We start from the raw sequence: 21,722 nt of genomic DNA, 5'->3' as shown, positions 1-21,722 counted from the left end.
TTCGGGGAGAGGTTCCCCAAGGAAGCAAGTTTTGACATATAATTTAAAAGATGGAGAGGCTGTGCTGTGGTCCACAGGACTTGGAAAGGCATTCATTCTGGTCTCAGCAAATCAGAGCCTGGTGAAAGCTGGCTGTGGAGTGTACCTACAGCATCAGAGGGTAAAGCTTAGTGGCCTTAGTTACAAACAGCAAGGGTGCAGAGGCCCAGGATTGGGAACACTGGGTCTTCAGCTGCCTCCTGCCTGATCTTAAGACAAAAGTAGATGTTCCATCCAAGTAACTGCTTCCTGTTACTACAATAGCCAAGGAATAGCAGAGAATTTAGATACACACCATGGAGCTGCAAACTCAGCAAAGACCCAGAGACCTTAGAAATATACCTGCTATAAGCCTGTTCAGCCTTGTGGATCCAACAACTTACTTGTCATTCCATGAATTCTGACTTGTCCATAGGCAGGCTGCCATAATGGAAATGGATGGATTCTGGAGGCAAGGAATCCTGGGTCTAAGGCAGGTTTATAGGTGTGTGACCTGGTGTTCTTAATGTCTCTTGACCTGATTTTCCTCATATATTGACAGACATTTATTAAGAGAAAACTCTACATCTGTCGAAAGAGGGTTAGTGAAAAAGAAGCCAAGGAGGGTAAAAGGCGCCAACAGTTTTATAGGACCGGGCATGTTCTAGTTGGATAAGTCTTACCTCTTCAGATCAGAACTTCAATGAAGAAGAATGAAGGGACGCAAGTCTGGCTCGGTAGAAAGAGTTGTGTGTGCTCAGTTTGCAAAGTCTCTCACTTCTTGTCCTCCACCGCCCCCACCCCCAAAAAGAAGACAGAAAACAATACTAAGCAGAACTCATCAGCCTTGCTCCAACTGTGTTTTTCCACAGGTGTTTCACAGCGAAAAGGTCCTGATGAAAAGATCATGGAGAGAAGCTGAAGCCTTCTGTGAGGAGTTTGGAGCTCACCTTGCAAGCTTTGCCCACATAGAGGAAGAAAATTTTGTGAATGAGCTTCTGCATTCAAAATTTAACTGGTAAATAAGTATTAATTCTGAGGAAATTATAGTCAAAAATTGTCTGCTAGTAGTGACTTCTTAGGGATGAATATCCCAAGTGGTTGTTTACACCTGAAATATTTGTTTCACGTCTAAAAATAGCTAGTCACTGCTTGTGAAAGAAAACTATATTCTCATATAGTTTTGTGTTCATATTGCACCGAGTTCACATTGCATATTGGATATTCAAACTCTTTCTGGGTGCCTTCAGTCAGATTTTGAGAGCTTTGCTGTCAGCAGTATCAAGGTTGGTGGATTTCAAAGTGTTGTCTGAAGATTTTCAAGGTCTTGAGGTAAATGGGACCATTTGGGCAGAACTTTAGTTCCTCGCTTGCGACCTCCCCAGAAAATACAGTCCCATTTCCCTGACAAGGATTTTCTATGATGAGAGTCCAGTTAAAATTTTGTTGGGGATGGAAATTCCAACAGTTTAAAACAAAATCCAGTCCAGATCTCTAATTGTATGTTTGAAGAAATCTATGTTCACTTATCGGTGTGCATCAATTGTTAGAATGCCATGCTCATGACGTTACAAATGTCGTTTGATGTTGGTTGGTTGGTAAGTTGGTTTATTGGTTTGTTTGTGGGAATTTTTCTTCTAGTGGCCAAACCCAGGGCCTTGTATACTCCACCACTGAGCTAAATTCCCAACCCTATCAACTAAATTTAAATTGGAAGGAATCTAAAGGCTTCATAGAACATTTTCATAAATGAATATGTAACAACCATCAAATTATTCAGCTTTAGCGTTTACAAAAATGCCCTTCCAAGTGAGATCAAATATGAGTCTTAGAGTAATTCCATAGGAAAGGATTTAGTAGAGGGGTATTGTTATTGTTCTTTGAGAGGGGGTAGGGGATACAGCATCAGAGGGATCAAATAAAACTGAAAAACAATGTACAATATTAGAAATATGGTATATAATTAGTATTGTGAAGACTTGTAGCAGAAAACCCTTTCTCTGTAAAATGTTTTTTCCCCTCTTGAATAAACTTGACAGTCCATGGAATTGTTAGTCCCTCCAGGAACCACTGATGGAACCCTTGGTTCCAGACAGAGCCTAGATACTGGGCCTCTTGAGATATAGAGTCCTCTATGGCACCTCAGACTTGATCAGGCTGGTGTCAAAGAAGCCTCCCCACTGGCTGGATTGCCTGCCAGCTGCGGAGGACAGCTTCCACTGTCCTATGTTCTGTTGCACTTTGATATGTTAACCCCCTGCAAGACATGCCCCCACATCAGGTCATAAACGATTTTCCTTTAAGATCAAATGTACTGGTGTTCTTTCTGTTCACATAAGTGTCCACGCTTGAGGTTCCTAGTAGAATTTTGTGCATCTTTCAAATTATTGATCTTCAGCCTTTAAGCACCGAAGTTGTATAATGTATGCTTTGTTTTTGCCCACACTGCTAAGGGAATTCAGCTGTGTCAAATGTGTGTTGTTTAAAAATCACACAATTGAGGAAATTAGTGGAGAGGACATAAATATCAATTTGTCTTCCATGAGCCAGTAGAGCAGGAAAAACAAAGAATGCTGAAATCAGTGAGGAAATAGATGGAATGTTCCCTGTGTAGGAAGAGTGAAGTTGGTTTCTAGCCTGTGCCCTGGAGATGCCTAAGGTCACCTTCACCTTCTTAGAAGTATGGCATCACCAGTGGCCACCCAAACACCAGTGACCTCAGATGCTCTGGCCTGCGCTTGACTTTGGTCTTTGTCTTTCACATGTGAGAAGCGACCCTGCAGAAGGATCATGCTTCTCTGTGCTAAGCAGGGGAAAGCATCTGTCACGACTTCTGAGTCTCTTAAATCTTTAATTCTTCAAAATTATTCTCAGAAAATTATCCTAGTGAGATGGCTCATCGTACAATTAGGCTTTATTGCTTGATTTATTGAGTACTCTGCAATTTGACATATTTGTTCTCTGCCTAATAGAAGGGACGGTGATTCTCTGTGAAGATTCTTGCCAAGTCTAAACCAGTGGTGACTGCTCAAGTTAATCTACCCTGGCCTGGGCTGATTGGCCACAGAGTTATTTATGTTGGAAACTGGGGGGTAAAAAAATCCCTAAACTTTCTGTGTACCCTTTGTTACATGGGGATGATAGTGATCAATTTTGAGAAAATACACAAACAGTTGATAAAGGAGCAACAAATCAAACCACAGTAAAACAGCACATAAGAAGAGTGAAGCAGTAAATCATACAGCAGTTAAAGTCATCCAGAGGTGCTCTGCTCTAGGATTTCCTAGCAGCTCCTTTCAGTGTGCTCATGACCTGATTGAAAGGCATTTTCATTCTTACGAAAAGCTCCTGTTCTCAGTATAGGCTGATTCTTCTCCCTGTCTTAGTTAGGGTTTCTATTGCGCTGAAGAGACACCATGACCACCACAACTCTTATAAAGGAAATCATTTAATTGGAGCTGACTCACAGTTCAGAGGTTAGTCCATTGTCATCATGGTGGGAAGCATGATGATATGCAGGCAGACATGGTTCTGGAGAATTAGCTGAGAGTTCTACATCTGCATCAGCAAGCAGCAGGAAGAGAGTGAGACACTGGGCCTGGCTTGAGCTTCCAAAACCTCAACGTCCACCCCCAGTGACATAGTTCCTCCATCAAACCACACCTCCTAGCAGTGACATTCCCTATGGGCCTGTGGGGGCCATTTTCATTCAAACCAACACACTCTTCATTGTACATGAGCCCAGAGCAAGCCACACAGGAGTATGTGAGTCTCAATGTCTCCTCTCATTTCAGAGCACAGGGTTTTGCATATAAAACGATGTTTGATCCATTGATGTCAACTTGCCACATCCTGCCAATTAGCATCAGCTCTTTCCTGTTCACATAAATGTTTTACCATAACTTAGAAACTTTCATCTCATGCTGGGAATGAGATTGGAAAAACAAAGCTTTTGTTTCTTCTCCTTCTAGGACACAAGAAAGGCAATTCTGGATTGGATTTAATAAAAGGAACCCCCTGAATGCTGGTTCTTGGGAGTGGTCTGATGGGACACCTGTAAGTCTGTTCAAACTGAATACAGGAAATGAAGTCAAGCCAGGTGGTCCAGGACCCCCACTGAGTCAAACAACCAAGTGAGCCTGGAAGGAGCTGTAGCACCTTGGCAAACTTATATTAGGTCTTAGCCATGACAGCAATTGTACCAAGGTCCTGGGAAAACCAGGGTGACCATACTGTTCTGAGACACCTATATTTCATCCTAAGAAAAAATCCAAATCTCCAAAGATACTCCCCTAAACCGCCTCCCATTCAGAGAAATAGCTGCTCTTTACAATAATACTCGGATTCTAACCCACCCCCGTTTCCTACACAATGCCTGTGTGAGTATGGGGCCTTTGTCCATGTCACAGTGAAAAACTACTGAGGAGCTTATGAGATAGCTTGGTGAGTAAGCATGCTTGCTTTACAACCATGAGGATCAAATCTCCAGTACCCACATAAAAAGGGAGACACAATTGCACCTAACTTAAGTGTTGGGGAAGAGAAAGGGTGGATCTCTAGAACTTGCTGGCCAGCCAGCTGGTCAGAATGGTAATTTTCTGGCTCAGCATGAAGACCCTATGTCAAAGTGATAAGGTGTAGAGAGATCAGCACAGAGGAAGACAGAGGACATCCTTCTCTTGTCTCTGCCTGCCTGCCCCTGCTCCCCTCCATATATACAGAAAGAAGAGAGACAGAGAGAGAGAGACAGAATTTTTATGAATGGTTTTTATTCTCTCTCTGAAAATGGGCAATCATTGTCACCCTTCTTAATCAGACAAGGTGGTTCCAGAAGTGGAAAAAGCATTGCTTTCATTCCACCCCATACTTGCAAACTTCTGTGAAGGTTTGCAAGGACCCGGCTGTTGCGTTGTTTTTTCAGGGGCATTGAGGATTTCTCAGATTTTCATCAAGGTGACCAGGAAGATTACAAGATACCATTTCAGCTCTGAAAGGGGGTGGTTAGGACCAGCCTTCAGGGAACATTCGAGGCAGCCGCTGTTTCCCAAACCTTCCTAACATTCTGTGGACGAGGTGCGTTGTACATGATCACATTCTGTCCTTCCAGTTGCTCGCCCCAGTGGACAATAGAACAGTTAATCCACCTGAGGTATTACAGAGGGCAGCCAGGATCTGCATACAGTAATCTGACTCTGAAGCAACAGTGTCATGACATTTCCCAGTTTGTCAAATACTAGCAGCCAAGGTGGATAAAGACCAATGAAGAAAAAAAAAAAAAGCCTATTCAAAGGCTGGGGTTCAAATTTGTAGCTGAGATGGGATTTATATTATCATCATGGCAGAAAGCCGGGTGGCATACCCGCAGACATGGTGCTGGAGAAGGAGCTGAGAGTTCTACATCTGGATCAGCAGGCAGCCAGAAGAGGGAGAGAGACACTGGGCCTGGCTTGGACTTCTGAAACCTCAAAGCCCACCCCCAGTGACACACTTCCTCCAACAAGGCCACACCTACTCCAACAAGGCCACACCTACCCCAACAAGGCCACACCTGCTCCAACAAGGCCACACCTCCCAATGGATGCCACTCCCTATGAGCCTACGGGCCTATTTTCATTCATACCACCACAGCAATGCAAGTTCAGAAAGAAGCATGCATCTGATTTCTTCTGAAGAAAACAATAGAAAAATGTGTGTGTGTGTGTGTGTGTGTGTGTGTACACGTGCGTGCATATTTGCACATGTGTGTGGAAGCCAGTGGCCAATGTCAAGTGCTGTGGGATGTTCTGTATGTCAAATGTGTTGCTGATTAGTCAATAATTAAAACACTGATTGGCCATTGGCTAGGCAGGAAGTGTAGGCGGGACAAGGAGGAGAATAAAGCTGGGAAGTGGAAGGCTGAGTGAGAGAGACACTGCCAGCCGCCAAGATGAGAAACAGCATGTGAAGATGCCGGTAAGCCACGAGCCATGTGGCAAGGTATAGATTTATAAAAATGGATTAATTTAAGCTGAAAGAACAGTTAGCAAGAAGCCTGCCATGGCCATACAGTTTGAAACCAATACAAGTCTCTGTGTTTACTTGGTCGGGTCTGACGGCTGTGGGACTGGCAGGTGAGAGAGATTTGCCCTGACTGTGGGCCAGGCAGGAAAACTCTACCTACAAATGGCGCCCAATGTGGGGCAAGAGTTTCCACCTAAAAACCTGAGAAAAGATTCTAAAACGGAGCTAAAAACAGTTCCTAATTGTCTCTCTCAAATGAGCGGCAGCTGCTGGTTTGAGCTACTGGTGGGTTCCTAGCGTGCGTGCTCGACCTGCCTATGGCGGGAATGAGGCCTTTGCAAGTGGCACTTTGAGCTGCATAGTGGATTTAGCCTTTGCTGGTGCAGAGCAAAAGGGGAGGTTTCTGGGCTACACGCTGCTTGGATAAAAGCATAGACCCACGATAGCTCCCAGAGCTGGCGGTAAACCATGGCCATGTTGGGAAGCTGAGGTGGGTGGAGCCAGCAGCCACAGCTGCTGCAGTTTAAGGCAATAGATTCACAATAAGACAGATTCAGATGTAATAGTTTACAATGTGTGTAAAAGATACGTAGGCTTGAAAGAGACAAAAAAGATGATATATAGAGTTATAGAAATAAATACATAGTTTTAAAAAATAAAGTCTTTAAAGAGACAGTAAAGGTAGTATAAAAAATAAGCCACGGAAAAATGGATATTACACAGAGAATCTGCATTGTGTTGTCTTTGGGACTTTTAACTGCAGAAAAATATTTGATTGTAAAAGCTGTTGAGTTATGCCAAAATGTATATTTTAAAGGTGCCTTGACTTCAAAATTTGGATATAAGGATATGTTACTTTGGAAAGGAGACTCTGCTTTTGTTCCCACAGAAAGCCAAAGGCTATGGATTTGTTCCAGATTAAGATACATCAGGTTTGACCAGCCAAGACCCCCTGAAAGGTCTCCGATGACACCATGGCCCAGATGATCCAACATCCAGAATGGTTTGAAGGCAACTGGCTCAGACAATACACCCTCATGGACTTTTCCATGATCCTAAAATTTTCTTTGTATCCCCATAAGATACAGTGCCCCCCTCCAGCAGGAAGTAGTAAGAGAAGCTACGCCCAAATTCCCAAATTATATGTAATTTTACTTTGTTAAGGTTAAAACCTTCCTTTTTTTAAAAAAAAAAAAAGGGGGGGAAGTGCTGTGGGATGTTCTGTATGTCAAATGTGTTGCTGATTAGTCAATAATTAAAACACTGATTGGCCATTGGCTAGGCAGGAAGTGTAGGCGGGACAAGGAGGAGAATAAAGCTGGGAAGTGGAAGGCTGAGTGAGAGAGACACTGCCAGCCGCCAAGATGAGAAACAGCATGTGAAGATGCCGGTAAGCCACGAGCCATGTGGCAAGGTATAGATTTATAAAAATGGATTAATTTAAGCTGAAAGAACAGTTAGCAAGAAGCCTGCCATGGCCATACAGTTTGAAACCAATACAAGTCTCTGTGTTTACTTGGTCGGGTCTGACGGCTGTGGGACTGGCAGGTGAGAGAGATTTGCCCTGACTGTGGGCCAGGCAGGAAAACTCTACCTACAGTCAAGGGTCTTCCTCAATCACTCTCTACCTTTTTTGAGACAGGACCCCCAACTAAATTTGGAACTTACCAATTGGGCTACACTGACTGGCCAGTAAGACCAGGGTTCTTCCCTTCGCTCCCACTGTGTTAGTATAGCAGGCTTATGCTGCTATGTTGGATTTAAAATTTAAAAAAAATTAATGTGGGTGCTGCAGGCTTTGGTCCTTATGCTTGCAAAGCAAACACTTTATCAGCTGCCTCATATCCCCAGCCCCTCATGCTTTATGGTAAAAAGAAAGAAAGAAAAAAAAAAAGCTAAGTACCCATTAGCTTAGTCTTCACAAATGTGGACGAGTCTAACCCTGGAATGACATGCAGTCATTTCTAAAGATCCCTCTGGAGTCCCTAGAGCAGTGGCTCTCAACCTTCCTAATGCTGGGACCCTTGAATACAGTTCCTCACGTCATGATGACCCCTAACCATAAAAATTATTTTGTTGCTACTTCATAACTGTAATTTTGCTACTGTTATGAGTCATAGTGTAAATATCTGTGTTCTCTGATGGTCTTGAGTGACCCCTGTGAAAGGGTCGTTGGACCCGGCAAAGGGGTCGTAACCCACACAAGTTGAGAACCACTGCCCTAGCACTCATGGGTGCCTCCTTTGATCTTCTGAAACTCTTTTGGGGGATTATCATTAAGGAATAACAAACTTCATCTGTCGCAGGTTGTCTCTTCATTTTTAGACAGTACTTATTTTGGAGAAGATGCAAGAAATTGTGCTGTGTATAAAGCAAACAAAACATTGCTGCCCGCGAACTGTGCTTCCAAACACGAGTGGATATGCAAAATCCCAAGAGGTATAAGATCTTCACTGTATGCTTGAGTTTTAATGTGATACAGTGCTTTCTCAAATGAAGAGTCACAGAGATTCAAAATCTCAGCACTCGAACCCTGAGCCACACGGCCAACAGCCCGCCTGATGAGTCTAGCTACACTAGTTTAGTAAGCATCGATAGCAGGCAGAGGAGAGAAGACAGAACAGTTCCCTGTGCCAAGTTGTTCATTAGGAAGGAAGGTCACCAGCTGACCTATGGAGTAAATACAGATGAAAGAAATATCACTCTGACGTTACAAGCACGGGATTACCTGTGCTGTGAATGCGGGAAAGCGTCCAGGACAGTGTGTGACACGCAGTGGCCCCCAGCAAGTGTCTACGTCTTTTCTTTAGACTCTCTGGAGATTCCCCCTTCATGTTGGAACTCTCCACAGAGTCTAACCAGTCCAGAGCATCTGTCCTTAAAAAATTATTTTTTTCAAGGTGAAGTAGGAACAGTGTGGTTAGAGTGAGGTAGTTCAGAAACTGTGCACCTGTGCAGAAGGCTCAGTCGAAATGCTTTGCTTTCACTCTACAGATGTGAGACCCAGTTTTCCAGACTGGTACCAGTACGGTAAGAGCCAACCTGGCAATTCTCAAACTTCTAAACACACACCGCAGAGGGGATAGTATTGCTGTACTATCTTATCCTTCCCATACAGCTTGCTTTCTTATATATCAACCTAGGGCTAATTCGTTCAAATTAACAGATCATGAAGGCATAATCCAAGTAATAATTGTACTCATTAAGTCGGGTTGAAATTAACATCACAACTCCATTTTCATGGCATATTATTTTAAAATGTGTATCTATCCCTGACCTTTGAAAACTAGTGGAGGGGTCTTATGTGAGATAAACTAAGAAAATAAGCACATTATATGTGTGTGCACAGGCCCATGTGTACAGTGTATCCACATGTATTTATACCCTTTTTTAAAATGCCTAGTGACCAAATTACAAACTGCTATTGGAGTCAGTTATAGCCCGCATTCCTTCAAGTCTGCCCTACATCCCTCACTAGTCTTGACGCGGTCAACATCATCATCTGGTTTCCTTGCAGATGCGCCCTGGCTCTTCTATCAGGATGCCGAGTACCTCTTCCACACCCACGCTGCAGAGTGGGACGCCTTTGAGTTTGTCTGTGGCTGGCTGCGGAGTGATTTCCTCACAATTTATTCCGCTCAGGAGCAAGAATTCATCCACAGCAAAATCAGAGTGGTACCTGAACACAAATCACTACACGAAATTCATGGTTTACACCTTCTTCTGTCCTATGGGGAGGAGATCTTTTCAAAATTTGACTTCACACATTCATTTACGTTTCCGTGAAAGTCATGGATCTTTCGGGGACTGTTTTCCTTCCTGCTCTATAGATTAATAGAAAACAGTGGAGACGTGGGTTTGTCATGTGGCTGTGTCCTTTGGCTTCACTTGGTTCTGTAATAGCAACGGTGTTAAGTTAGTTGAGTTCTATTTCGTGAGATTCATCTGTGACTCTCTGCACTCCGTTTCACTAGGACGCTAACGCCCCTCAAGAGGGCTCCCCACCCCTGATCTAATCACTCACCGGAGGCTCCTACTTCCTCATACACCATCTTGTGAGTTAGGAGTTCAATATAAAAGACTAGGGAGGGTGGAGACATATACATATTCAGTCTGGCAGGACCTAGCTGTAGATTTCCAAGCAATATTCATTTCTACCCACGATTGGCACTTTTCGTTATCAGTAGTATGGTGGTGTTTATGGTGAGCATTAACATTTCACAAGTAAGAAGTCTTGTGCCTAGGAATATCCTTGCAGAGTGGGCCAGTGCAGAATTTACCGACTCCAAGGTGAGGAGTCGAACTTGTCGAGGTCATATCACTCGTTTTTGAGGCATACCCATCTTATAAATGTCAAAACGGTTGGAATAAGTAATTACTTTTAAATAACAGATTTTTATGTCCCTTTCCTATGAAGAATAGTTCCGTGGACTGTGAAAGGCAAAAATAACACTTGGAGTGTAGGAGAACTCAACGTAAGATAGAAAGCTAGGTACAGTTTTTAAAGTCTGAAAAAGTGATTTTTCTTTTCAAGGGTTCTTGTGTTTCCTTGTCCTCGTTGATAACAGACCACAGAGTGTTATCATGGCAAGCTCTGAATGTTTCTCTTTGGACCAATCTTCTCTTTCTGATCATTGATGGAAACATTAAAAGCTATCAGTACTGAAGAGTCATCGGACATGAATGACTCGTCCATCAGTCACTCGGCTACTACTTTTATCTGTGCTCTACAGTATTTGCATTTTAAAACAATAACCCACTGTTACTTTTAAGTTGTGTTTATAAACACTTCTAAGACTGTATATCAAATTCATGATTTCCCAAAATCTGGCATTTTAAGCCCTTACAATAAATCAAAGCCCTTGATCACTTTGGTAAAAACATAAAAGATGACAGATTGCCTTTGCTTTAGAAAGCTAGCGGATGAGATTGTTGGCTTGTGTTTCTATCTCATTGGAAAGTGATTGTCCATGTAATGTTAACTGGAAGGGCCACTTGGGCATACCAACATGTAACTGATTAATGAAATGCATGGTCATTTTACATTGATTCTCTCAAACACCTGTTATTAGGTTTCTATTGTTGTGGCCGTATACCTAGCTAACATTTAAAATACTCACTTTCCACACCAGGGTGTTTGGCCTGGGCATCTTTCAGCTTGTCCCATGAAGTTTTCTACCACATACATCACAAGTATAATGTGCTGCGTAGAGGTTTACCACACCTTAATTCAGGTTGTAGTAACTGTGCCACTTAAGATGTAAATGTCATAATCTCTCTTTAAAGGTCTTAAATTGGAACATGGAACAGGTCATGATTTTGATTGCTGTTACCCATGTGCCCTCTCCCTCTCCCTCTCCCTCTCCCTCTCCCTCTCTCTCTCCCTTCTGCCTCTCTCTCTCCCTTCTGCCTCTCCCCTCTCCCTCTCCCCCTCTCCCTCTCCCTCTCCCCTCTCCCTCTCCCTCTCCCTCTCCCCTCTCCCCTCTCCCTCTCCCTCTCCCTCTCCCCTCTCCCTCTCCCCTCTCCCTCTCCCTCTCCCTCTCCCCCTCTCCCTCTCCCTCTCCCCTCTCCCTCTCCCCTCTCCCTCTCCCTCTCTCTCTCCCTTCTGCCTCTCCTTTCTGCCTCTCCCTTCTCCCTCTCCCTCTCCCTCTCCCTCTCCCTCTCCCTCTCCCTCTCCCTCTCCCTCTCCCTCTCCCTCTCCCTCTCCCTCTCCCTCTCCCTCTCCCTCTCCCTCAGTTTTTCCAGACAGGGTTTCTCTGTGTAATAGTCCTGGCTGTCCTGGAGCTCACTCTGTAGACCAGGCTGTCCTCGAACTCACAGAGATCCGCCTGCCTCTGTCTCCTGAGTGCTGGGCTTAAAGGTGTGTGCCACCACCCTCCAGCAACCCATGAGACTTCTCTAGGTGGGATGAGGCTGTGGCCCTCTCGCTGCACCCACAGTCAACCTCAACAGAGTCATCCCAAAGTCTGAAAATGGGAATCTGAATTTAGCGTGTGGGTACATGTCCATGAAACAGCTCCTCGGGGATCTCAAATTATAGTAGTTTCCTCTTGCAATATTCCCAAATTGCTGATCTGGCAGACAGCCACGCTGTTTAAGGAATAAAAGTACACTTGTTTCAAAATTAGAATGTTAGCAAGCTATCACATTCTGTTGCACAATGACCTGAAATTCATATGGAAATAAATAATATATCTTAAAATTTATCCCCAAGCCTTCTCAAAATGAAACAAGAGTACAAATTTAAATACATAATGCCTGAAAATGAACAGGTTTTTTGGCACGTAAAAGTTCATTTGAATCTCAATACACACACAGAGGGAGCAAATACACTGTAAAGCACACGACATGAGATGGCTCAGTGAAATCCTTTCTGTCCCCTTCCTCTTTTATGACTATGGAGCAGGGCTTCAATTTCCTGGGCCATAAGTCCAGCATTACATCTGGCTGTGCAGTGTGTACATGTGTGTGCATCTGATACTTCACTGTGCTCAGGCTGGGTGATTAATATTGGCTTTAGATTAATAAAATGGATAAAGGGTAATTTTCTAGCTGTCAGACATTGGAATTCTGCAGTATTCTTTTGTCCTATGCCATGTCTCTCTCTTTGAATGCTGACACCGTTTAAAGCTTAACAGACTAATACATATACTCTAAATCTTTATTCTGTTAATGTCTTTGTACCTTGTTTGTCAAATAGATGTGACATCTGCAGTGAACTTCCCTAAATCACCGAGGGAAGATGCCACTAATTACAGTCAGAAAAAGAATCCATCTCCTCTTTTATGTTTTATGTCTTCTTACAGAGTTAGAAATTTGGCTTTTCATGTCGAATGAAACGGAAAATATTTTCAATGGTTCATTCCAGCTCTCTTTCATAATGAACAGGGAGTGTTTCAGAATAATGCAATGTCAAGTTGTCTCTAGACACTAGCTCTTAGTTGCTCCTCTGGATGTAACCAGGTATAATTGTAGTGAATAAAAAGCTAATAGCATCTCCATTGATCTTAATAGTGAACAGTGTAAGCAAGAACAATAAGTGCTGACATTCTCTTTCTTCCCTTTAATAGCTATCAAAGTATGGCGTAAATTGGTGGATTGGAATTGAAGAAGGAAGAGCCAGTGATCCAATTCAGTATGAACCGAGATTCATCTGTATTTAACATTATTTGACAAGTTATATGTGCAGAATGATTGGACTGGATCTTAGTGACCAGTTTGCTGAATAGCCTTCAGCTGTTACCTTTAACTTACAAATGTTCATTTTTCTAACCAAAGGCATGGGTGTTTCTAAGTCAATATCAATGGAGCCATCACCAGTCTGCGCCACAAACATGCCCATTACCTGGGAAAGCTTCTGCCTCCCCTATTGTGTGTGTGTGATAAAAACACAGCATAAACTTTACTTTTAGAAAATGTTGGTGTATACAATGCAGCATTAACTGTAGGTAAGACTGCATGTATTTAACCAAATTGAATGAACTATTACACTTTCAGTGTATACCCCAGAACTACAAAGATGAACTCAGATTCTGAACATGCAAAATGAGACCTAATTTCTTTTTTTAATTTTCCTGGGACTGGAGAGATGGCTCAATGGTTAAGAGCACTTGCTTCTCTTCCAGCATTTGGTTTCCAGCACCCACCCTGGGCAGCTCACAAACCACCTGTAACTCCAGCTCAAGGGTACTTGACGCCTCCTTCTGGTCTCCACGGGCATCTACATGCATGTGGCATAAGTCTACACAAACACAGTGATATGACATGACACATATGTGAAAAAAATTAATCTTTTTAATTTTTCAAAATTGTCCTGCAGTTGGCGTAATGGGTCACCTGTGATATTCCAGAACTGGGACAGAGGAAGAGAAAAAAGAGTGGATAGCCAGAGCCGGCGATGTGTCTTCATTTCTTCCGTAACAGGTTACTTTGCTTAACCATGTCTGGGTTCATACTGCACGCCCCTCTAGAGGCTGCCAGGCTCCTTTGTGTGCTTGTTTTTGTCTTCTGTTGATCGTGTGCAAACTCATCAGCCATTGGGTTTCTGGATGGCCACTCATCCTGTGAAATTCATGCAGTCACATTCCTGTAAAAAACTTACAAGTGGGTAAGTCCTCACGAGCCAGCAGAACCAAAGTAAGCCCACTGAGACTGCTACAGACATGCCCTTCTGTGGCTGGAGGAATGGCTCAGAGGCTAAGAGCACCGGCCACTCTTCCAGAAGACCCGGTTTCTATTCCCAGCACCCGTATGGTGGCTCACAACCATCTGTAACTCCAGTTCTAGGAGATCAAATGTCCTCTTCTGACCTCCTCTGGGACCAAGCACACATGGGTGACTGTCAAGCAAAATGCTTGTGCACATACAATAATGAAATTAAGAAATCTTTCTTTAGCGACAAACATGCACTTCTATATCAAATATAAACAAAATAGATGTTTCTTGTCCCTACCCAAAACAGTTAAGAGTTGTTCACTAATTTTACAAGGAAATACGCTAACACTCCAGGGTGAAGCGGGGCTGGAACTTAAAATGTACAGGAAGTGGCTGCATCAAAGATGTGAGTGAGAGGAAAAGTAAAATGTACTAACTGTAGAAAATACAAGTAAATTGTCAAAACTGTGAAGGTGGAATCATTAAAATGACTCGATACAGTGGGGGAAAAAATGCCCTGTAAATGCGGCTCTCCGTGAAACTTCAGCGGAGCCATTTTTCAGACATCCCTACTTTCCTATTTGGAAACTGGCTGACACTTTAACCTCTGTGCGATTTACTTCTGTTTTCCTTCGTGTAGTTAAAACCTATGTTCAGGACTGGAGAGATGGTCCCAGTTAAGAGCACTGGCTACTCTTCCCGAGGACCCAGGTTCAATTCCCAGCACCACATGGCAGCTTACAACTGTCTGTAACTCCAGTTCCAGGGGATCTGGCATTCTCACACAGATGTACACATAGACAAGATACCAGTGCACATAAAAATAACTAAATCTTTTTTAAAACTTACATTCAGTTCACTGGTTTATTGTTATCAATATTATTGTTCATTGATATTTTATTATTTCTGGAACTAATGACTGCTCATCTTAAATGAACACCTATTTGCAAGTTGGATCCAATGGCATCTCAAGGCTAGAGAGTGGCTTCTCTATGTTCTGAGAACAGTGCTGCCTAGCTGAGTGTCTACTGATACCAGCCATCCTTTCAAAAAATAAAATGAAAAATTAAAAACAGCCATGTTCATAACTAACATGGTCAGGAGAGAAATAAAGAGGCAAGTGATCCTCTGTGGGCAGAGTTAGGGGAACGCTGTGGTGAATCCGCTTGCTTTACCAGCAGGTGTCACAACAGCCTATGGAAAGGACTGTTTTGCAAGAACAGCTGAGGAGCCACACTGATAACCACAGCCCAGCCCCACCTTGGAAGCTCACGTTCTTTTACTCCTGTTTTGATACAAGAAGCTGGACCTGCCTTGCATTGTCATGCAGCTTCTTTGTCTGGCATTTTTGACTCAGTACTAACAGGCATCCTGTCACCTTTCTTCTGGAATTGCAGCCCTTCTAAACTAAAAAAACAGTTTTGCAGGAGGCTGGGAAGTTGGGGAGCTGTCTTACAGAAAACATGTTCATATGGGAGTCTGTCTCATTTAAGGGTCAAGACTGAAAAATCCTCCTTTTGGAGAAGTTCCCGATTTAATTATCCTACATTATTGTGTAAGATGAGCATCTTTTATTGAGTAAGAAGAGAAGTGTTTTGGTGTTTGCAGGTTGGGGATGTTTACAGGGGTTTTACCAGTGAGCTGTCTCCAAGCTAGGCATCCACAACTAGAAATACCTCGAGACTTCCCAAACATCATGTCAGCACTCAAACGTTTTAGGATTTAGATATTTACATTAGGTATATTCAACCTGCATTTCCTGAAGAAGGATTATAAAGTCTAGAAATGTTTTAAAATCTTTAGAAATGATGATCTACTTTCTGAGAATCGTTTTCCCTGTATGCCAAAGCTGGATACTTAAAAGCCATGAGGTCTTATTTTGCTTCCCAAGTCAAATAGTCATAGGACTTTAAATTAATCTTGTTTCAGAAAATTATAGCATTTGTTTATTTTTTTAAAAGAGTTTTTTGACATCCTTACATTCTAATTGCTTAGGTGGCAGCTTGCCCAGAGAGGTGTCACCAGAGATCTCTGTAATTCGTAGTTTAGTTCAGTTTCCAGACTTCAAAAAAATAAAATTGTGAAAAACCATAGCAGCCATGAACATCGGCCCCTAAAGACTGTAGAGGGGCTGTCCTGCTTCCTGTGGCTTTTCTGATCTGTCTCCCCCTCCCACAGGGCTCTGGGGGACTGAGGACTGTTCTGTTCCTATGCCCAGCATTTGTAAGAGAGTGAAAATATGGGTCATCGAGAAGGAGAAGCCACCCGTCCAGCACGGGACGTGCCCCAGAGGCTGGCTGTATTTTAACTACAAGGCAAGTTTCTGCTCATAGTCTCCTTCTTTCTCTTTTGTAGATCTTCAGTTGAAAAGTAATTAAAAGTGAAGGTAGTTTGGGGGGGGGGGTTGTTTGTTTGCTTGTTTGTTTGTTTAAAGCACCAGTTAGCCACAGGACCTGAGATGTCACTGTCACAATTTACAATGACTTCAGAGGCTTTCCGTTCAGGGACAAACTTTCGGGAACAGGTCTTGGGCAAGGCAACTGTGCCTCCACCCCTCATTTGCAAAGGCCATTTTACTAGTGATGTCCCTGTGCTGTATGAGTCATTAGATATGATATGTGGGTGTGTGTCTGCAGCGCACGTGTGTGTTTACACCTGTGTGTGCCTGTGTGCCCTTTCATCTAGGCCCGGCCCACAAATAAACTGTAATCTCTCAAGGGCCCGGATTCCGTCCCTCCTCATCTTCCCCGCCCTGAAGCAGCAGGACTCCCGCCACCTGTAAACTGATGAACTAATAATGTCATTTGGTCAATGTCATCTTGAGCCTCATAAAGCCGACGTTTTGGTGCAGAATTCAGTTTAAGAGTAAGAGCTTGCCAGCGGGGACCCTGTCAGCCAGGTTTACGATCTCTGCTGCGGCCTTCCGCTGAGGCTGAGACTTTACCTCCACTCCTTAGGTTTTGTAATAAAATAACTTTACAGGCCTTGGGTGGAAGTGATTCAAGTGAATCCCAAACGGTAGTTGTTTAACTCTTAGGGAATTAAGAAATGAAACGGAGTCATAATTTCATACGCTAACATGAAATTGCTCTTTAATTGTGGACAGCAGATTTCAATCTAAGTGTTTGGTGGTCACATGGGCAGGCGCGCTCTTCATCATCTTGTGATCACTGTTAACTCAGGCAACAAAGTTCCCTGAATTCTGTGCGCGCGCGCGCGCGCACACACACACACACACACACACACACACACACACACACACACACACACACACACACACACGGCGAGTTTAATTATGGTGAAATACACATACCATAGCATTTTCTACCTTAGTCATTTTCAGTGCGTGGTTTGCGAGTGTTTAGCATCAGTATATTGTACGGTGCATCTCCAGGTCCTTTTCCTTCTTGCAGAACCAAAACTCTACATTCATTAAATAGTAATATCCCTGTTCTTCTTCCCCCCTCACATCCTGGCTCCTGAGTAAATGGCTCTACCATGATATCTTCTGTCTCTCTGAACATGAATCCTGTACATGGAGACATGCGGTATTTATCCTTTTACGATTGACTCACTTCACTTAGGATGATGTCGCTAAGTCAGAATGCTCTTGTTTAGCTATTTGAGAAGCTGACAAATGTGTTTTCCCAGCAAGTAAACAATTTGCAATTGCATATGTAATAGGAGGTTTCATTCATGTACTTTGGGGGGAGGATGTTTAATTAAATCCTTTGTCCATGTTTTAATTAAGTCATTTGGTTTTGTTATTGTTGAATTATAGGAATTCTTTCTAGTATTTGGTGTAATGAATTCCCATCAGGTTTTTAGCCCTAATAATTATAATGATGTCTCCCTTATAATTATAATGCCCTTTGATGCATGAAGTCTATAATTTTGATGAAGCCCAGTGCATCTACTTTTTCTTCTGGTTCTTGTGCTTTTGGAATCACACCTAAGAACACAACCTCCAATCACATGTCACAGATACTTTCCCCTACATCTTCTCCTGTATAATTTGGGCTCAGATTTGGATTCTGATGGACTTTTCCTTCTTCATATGACCATTAGTTTCTTAAGCTAACTTAAGGCCAGTTAGACAAGTGCTTCCTAGAGTCAGTTGCTACAGACACAAACAAATGCCTATCTTGCCAAAATTTCATTTTAAAACAGAATCAAAAAGCAAGTGTTTGCATCTTGAACATATGTGGGGTAAGGAGTAGATAGACAGAAACAGAGACTAGGGTCCTTTGTGAGGGCACACCTTGATTTCTTAAGGACTTCTCCTCAGGCTTCTCCTCTTACGTGTCCACAGCACCTCCCAATGTAACCACCGTAGAGAAAGCCTTTACGTGAAGGTCCTTCTGAGGACTGTGTAACTTTAATAAAGCTCCATTTATAAATGAAGTGGGTTAGGAAACCATAAGGGCTGTAGAGTTGGCTCAGCAGCTAAGAGCTTGTACTGCTGCTACAGAGGACACAAGTTCTGCTCCCAGCACCCACACGGGGAGTTCCCAGCTACATTTAGCTCTAGCTCCAGGGGATCTGACACTCTCTTTTGGACTCCTCAGGCATGGGTACTAACCTACATATATAAAAATAAATAAATCTTTTAAAAGAGAAAGAGTCACAGTAACCAGTAGTAAAAGAAAACCATGTCTTAGAACAGAATTAAGGGGCTGCCTCCCGTCTCTGTTCTGACCTCTGTCCCTCCTCTTTCCCACACACACACTCCCACCCACCTTTATTGTCACTGCCTGTCACCATGAGTGACTGAAACTGATGAAGTGAAGCCATGGGTAAGAAGGGACGGTGTCAGTGACTTACTCAGACAGTCTGGAAGCTGCTGTGGGATGGTCTGTATGTCAAATGTGTTGCTGATTGGTCAATAAATAAATCACTGATTGGCCGGTGGTCAGGCAGGAAGTATAGGCAGAACAAGGAGGAAAATAGAGCTGGGAAGTGGAAGGCTGAGTCAGAGAGACACTGCCAGCCGCCATGATGACAAACAGCATGTGAAGATGCCGGTAAGCCACGAGCCATGTGGCAAGGTATAGATTAATGGAAATGGATTAATTTAAGCTGTAAGAACAGTTAGCAAGAAGCCTGCCACGGCCATACAGTTTGTAACCAATATAAGTCTCTGTGTTTACTTGGTCGGGTTTGAGCGGCTTGGGACTGGCGGGTGAGAGAGATTTGTCCTGACTGTGGGCCAGGCAGGAAAACTCTAGCTACAGGAAGCCAGTGAAGAAAGGATTGTTGCTGAGAGATGTAGCTTAAGTTTTCCTGCCTGGCCCACAGTCAGGGCAAATCTCTCTCACCTGCCAGTCCCACAGCCGTCAGACCCGACCAAGTAAACACAGAGACTTGTATTGGTTTCAAACTGTATGGCCATGGCAGGCTTCTTGCTAACTGTTCTTTCAGCTTAAATTAATCCATTTTTATAAATCTATACCTTGCCACATGGCTCGTGGCTTACCGGCATCTTCACATGCTGTTTCTCATCGTGGCGGCTGGCAGTGTCTCTCTGACTCAGCCTTCCACTTCCCAGCTTTATTCTCCTCCTTGTCCCGCCTACACTTCCTGCCTAGCCAATGGCCAATCAGTGTTTTAATTATTGACTAATCAGCAACACATTTGACATACAGAACATCCCACAGCAGAGAGAAGTAGCAAGCACTCTTGGACCACTTCCCCCATTAACTCTTAAAGCTTCAGAAAGAAAAGTGGGAGGTGAGTTCTGAACAAACTTCAGTACATTATGGGCCATTATACTCCCCCCTTCTTCGTCAGCTCTTCCAAGGACTAATTTCTATTACTTTAAAAAACTCAGCTGACAAGTTAATTGCCTTTTTAGCGTTTTAAAAACCAAGTTATCTGGAAGCTAAGCATCCTTTCCAATGACTCATAAACCATCTTCTCCATGTGTGATAATGCAGCTTAAAGGCATATGGGAAGGCTGACAGGATGTTACCCTAGGAAGGGTTAGTCAGCAAGGCCAAGAGGGAGGTCTTCTCCATCTTCTTCCTCTTCTCCTTCCCGTGTGTGCGCGCACGTGTGTGTGTGTGTGTGTGTGTGTGTGTGTGTGTGTGTGTGTGTGTGTGTGTGCGCGTGCGTGCGCGCGTGTGTGTGTGTGTGTGTGTGTGTGTGCGCGTGTGTGTGTGTGTGTGCGCGCGCGTGTGTGTGTGTGTGTGTGTGTGTGTGTGTGTGCGCGCGCGCGTGCTTTACACATTTTAATCCAGACCTTGGTTCGATACCAACGGCTCCTTTGGTGGCATCTAAGGCAGAGAAGGACGAGAGAGTAAGGATATCCACAAAGTTGCAGACATCGACATTTAATCAGAGAAGGAAAACTGAGAGAGAAAAGACCAAATTTGGAGGAACTAGTATAGATTCTATTGACGAGTGTTGACTAGAAATTCCTTTGGAATTCTTTTAGAAATTCTTATTATTCCAAGCCCATTTGGACTATTATAGGGCCTCCTTAATTCACAATTATGATCAGAGACGCGTAAAACTCGATCACATTTTGAAAATTTGTCAGAAGGTAAACAAGTTAAAATCGGGGATGCCATCCTTCCTCCAGCTGTTCTGCCTTAATTATTAATGACACTGTTTCAGAGTGTGTTGGTAAATATGGTGTATTTTAGGAAAATAAGCCTGCGGTAATGGGAAGCCATACTTCCACTGTCAAACTAATAAATCTTGGCTGCAGGAAACATGTAAGGTAGTGAAGTTTTCCTGCAAAGAAGGGCGGAGCAAATGGAGCCAGCAAGAGTCACTGGTGTTTATGAATGGTTCATTAGTGACTATCTGAATACAAGGTGAACTCGCATTAAATGATAAGACTTCGCAATAATTAGTGTGTGCCACTCGTTGGGATTTGTAATTAGAAGAAAAAAGCAGAATAAAAAGGAATAGATAAAAGGGTGGTTGTTATAAAATGAAACTCCTTTAAAGCCAATTTCGTTTCTTTGTGAAGCAAACAAGAAAGAGGTATGCGGGAGACTTGGAAACCCACTCCTCTCTTGATCGGTAACTCGGGCTATGTTACAGTTTCTGGCTTTTAACCCTCAAAGCTGTAAAAAGCCCTGAAGCCCTAAAGGACGACATCGTCAGAACTGAGTTTTGGGAAAACTGGCCCTGGCACTGTTGGATAGTTCTTTGTTGTGGAAAAATGGTAAGATCGCTCATGGCAGTATCTGGCAGCGTCCTAGTCTCCATCTGCATATATATATGCCAGTGGCAACTCTTCCTGAATAACTAAGAATAACTAAGAATGTCCCCAGACTTTGTCAAAATATCCACAAGAATGAAAATTGTGCTATAGGAGAACTGCTATGTTAAGTCTAGAATGCCTGAGGGTGTCATTGTGCAGTTGACTGCAAGGAGTTGGCATCTGGGAGATTGCTGAACCAGGAATGCAAGCAGGAGGTAAGAGCAGGAAGGACCTGTTTCCTGTCACGGAGAGCACTGGGGTTGTCCCCAGAATGCTGCTCTCCTCAGGGAATGGAAGTGTGGTGATCTCAGTAGAGTCTACCCACTCCTCCGGA

The 21,722-nt window shown here is 43.3% G+C and overlaps 1 protein-coding gene across 1 annotated transcript in view; it reads left to right on the top strand.

Annotated features, from left to right (window-relative positions):
• The window catches only part of Pla2r1 (phospholipase A2 receptor 1), a 138,085-nt gene that overhangs the window by 99,415 nt on the left and 16,948 nt on the right, over positions 1-21,722 (top strand). The window contains 8 exon segments of the mRNA XM_052724437.1: positions 891-1,036; positions 3,990-4,074; positions 8,325-8,457; positions 9,013-9,048; positions 9,536-9,693; positions 13,089-13,153; positions 13,838-13,941; positions 16,351-16,487. Coding sequence (XP_052580397.1) covers positions 891-1,036; positions 3,990-4,074; positions 8,325-8,457; positions 9,013-9,048; positions 9,536-9,693; positions 13,089-13,153; positions 13,838-13,941; positions 16,351-16,487 — 864 coding nt within the window.

The sequence above is a fragment of the Peromyscus californicus genome, unplaced genomic scaffold (assembly GCF_007827085.1).
Source record: "Peromyscus californicus insignis strain IS unplaced genomic scaffold, ASM782708v3 Scaffold_7__1_contigs__length_154581171, whole genome shotgun sequence".
NCBI lineage: Eukaryota > Metazoa > Chordata > Mammalia > Rodentia > Cricetidae > Peromyscus > Peromyscus californicus.
Note: the sequence above shows the minus strand (reverse complement) of the source record. Positions and strands in the feature narration are given on the sequence as shown.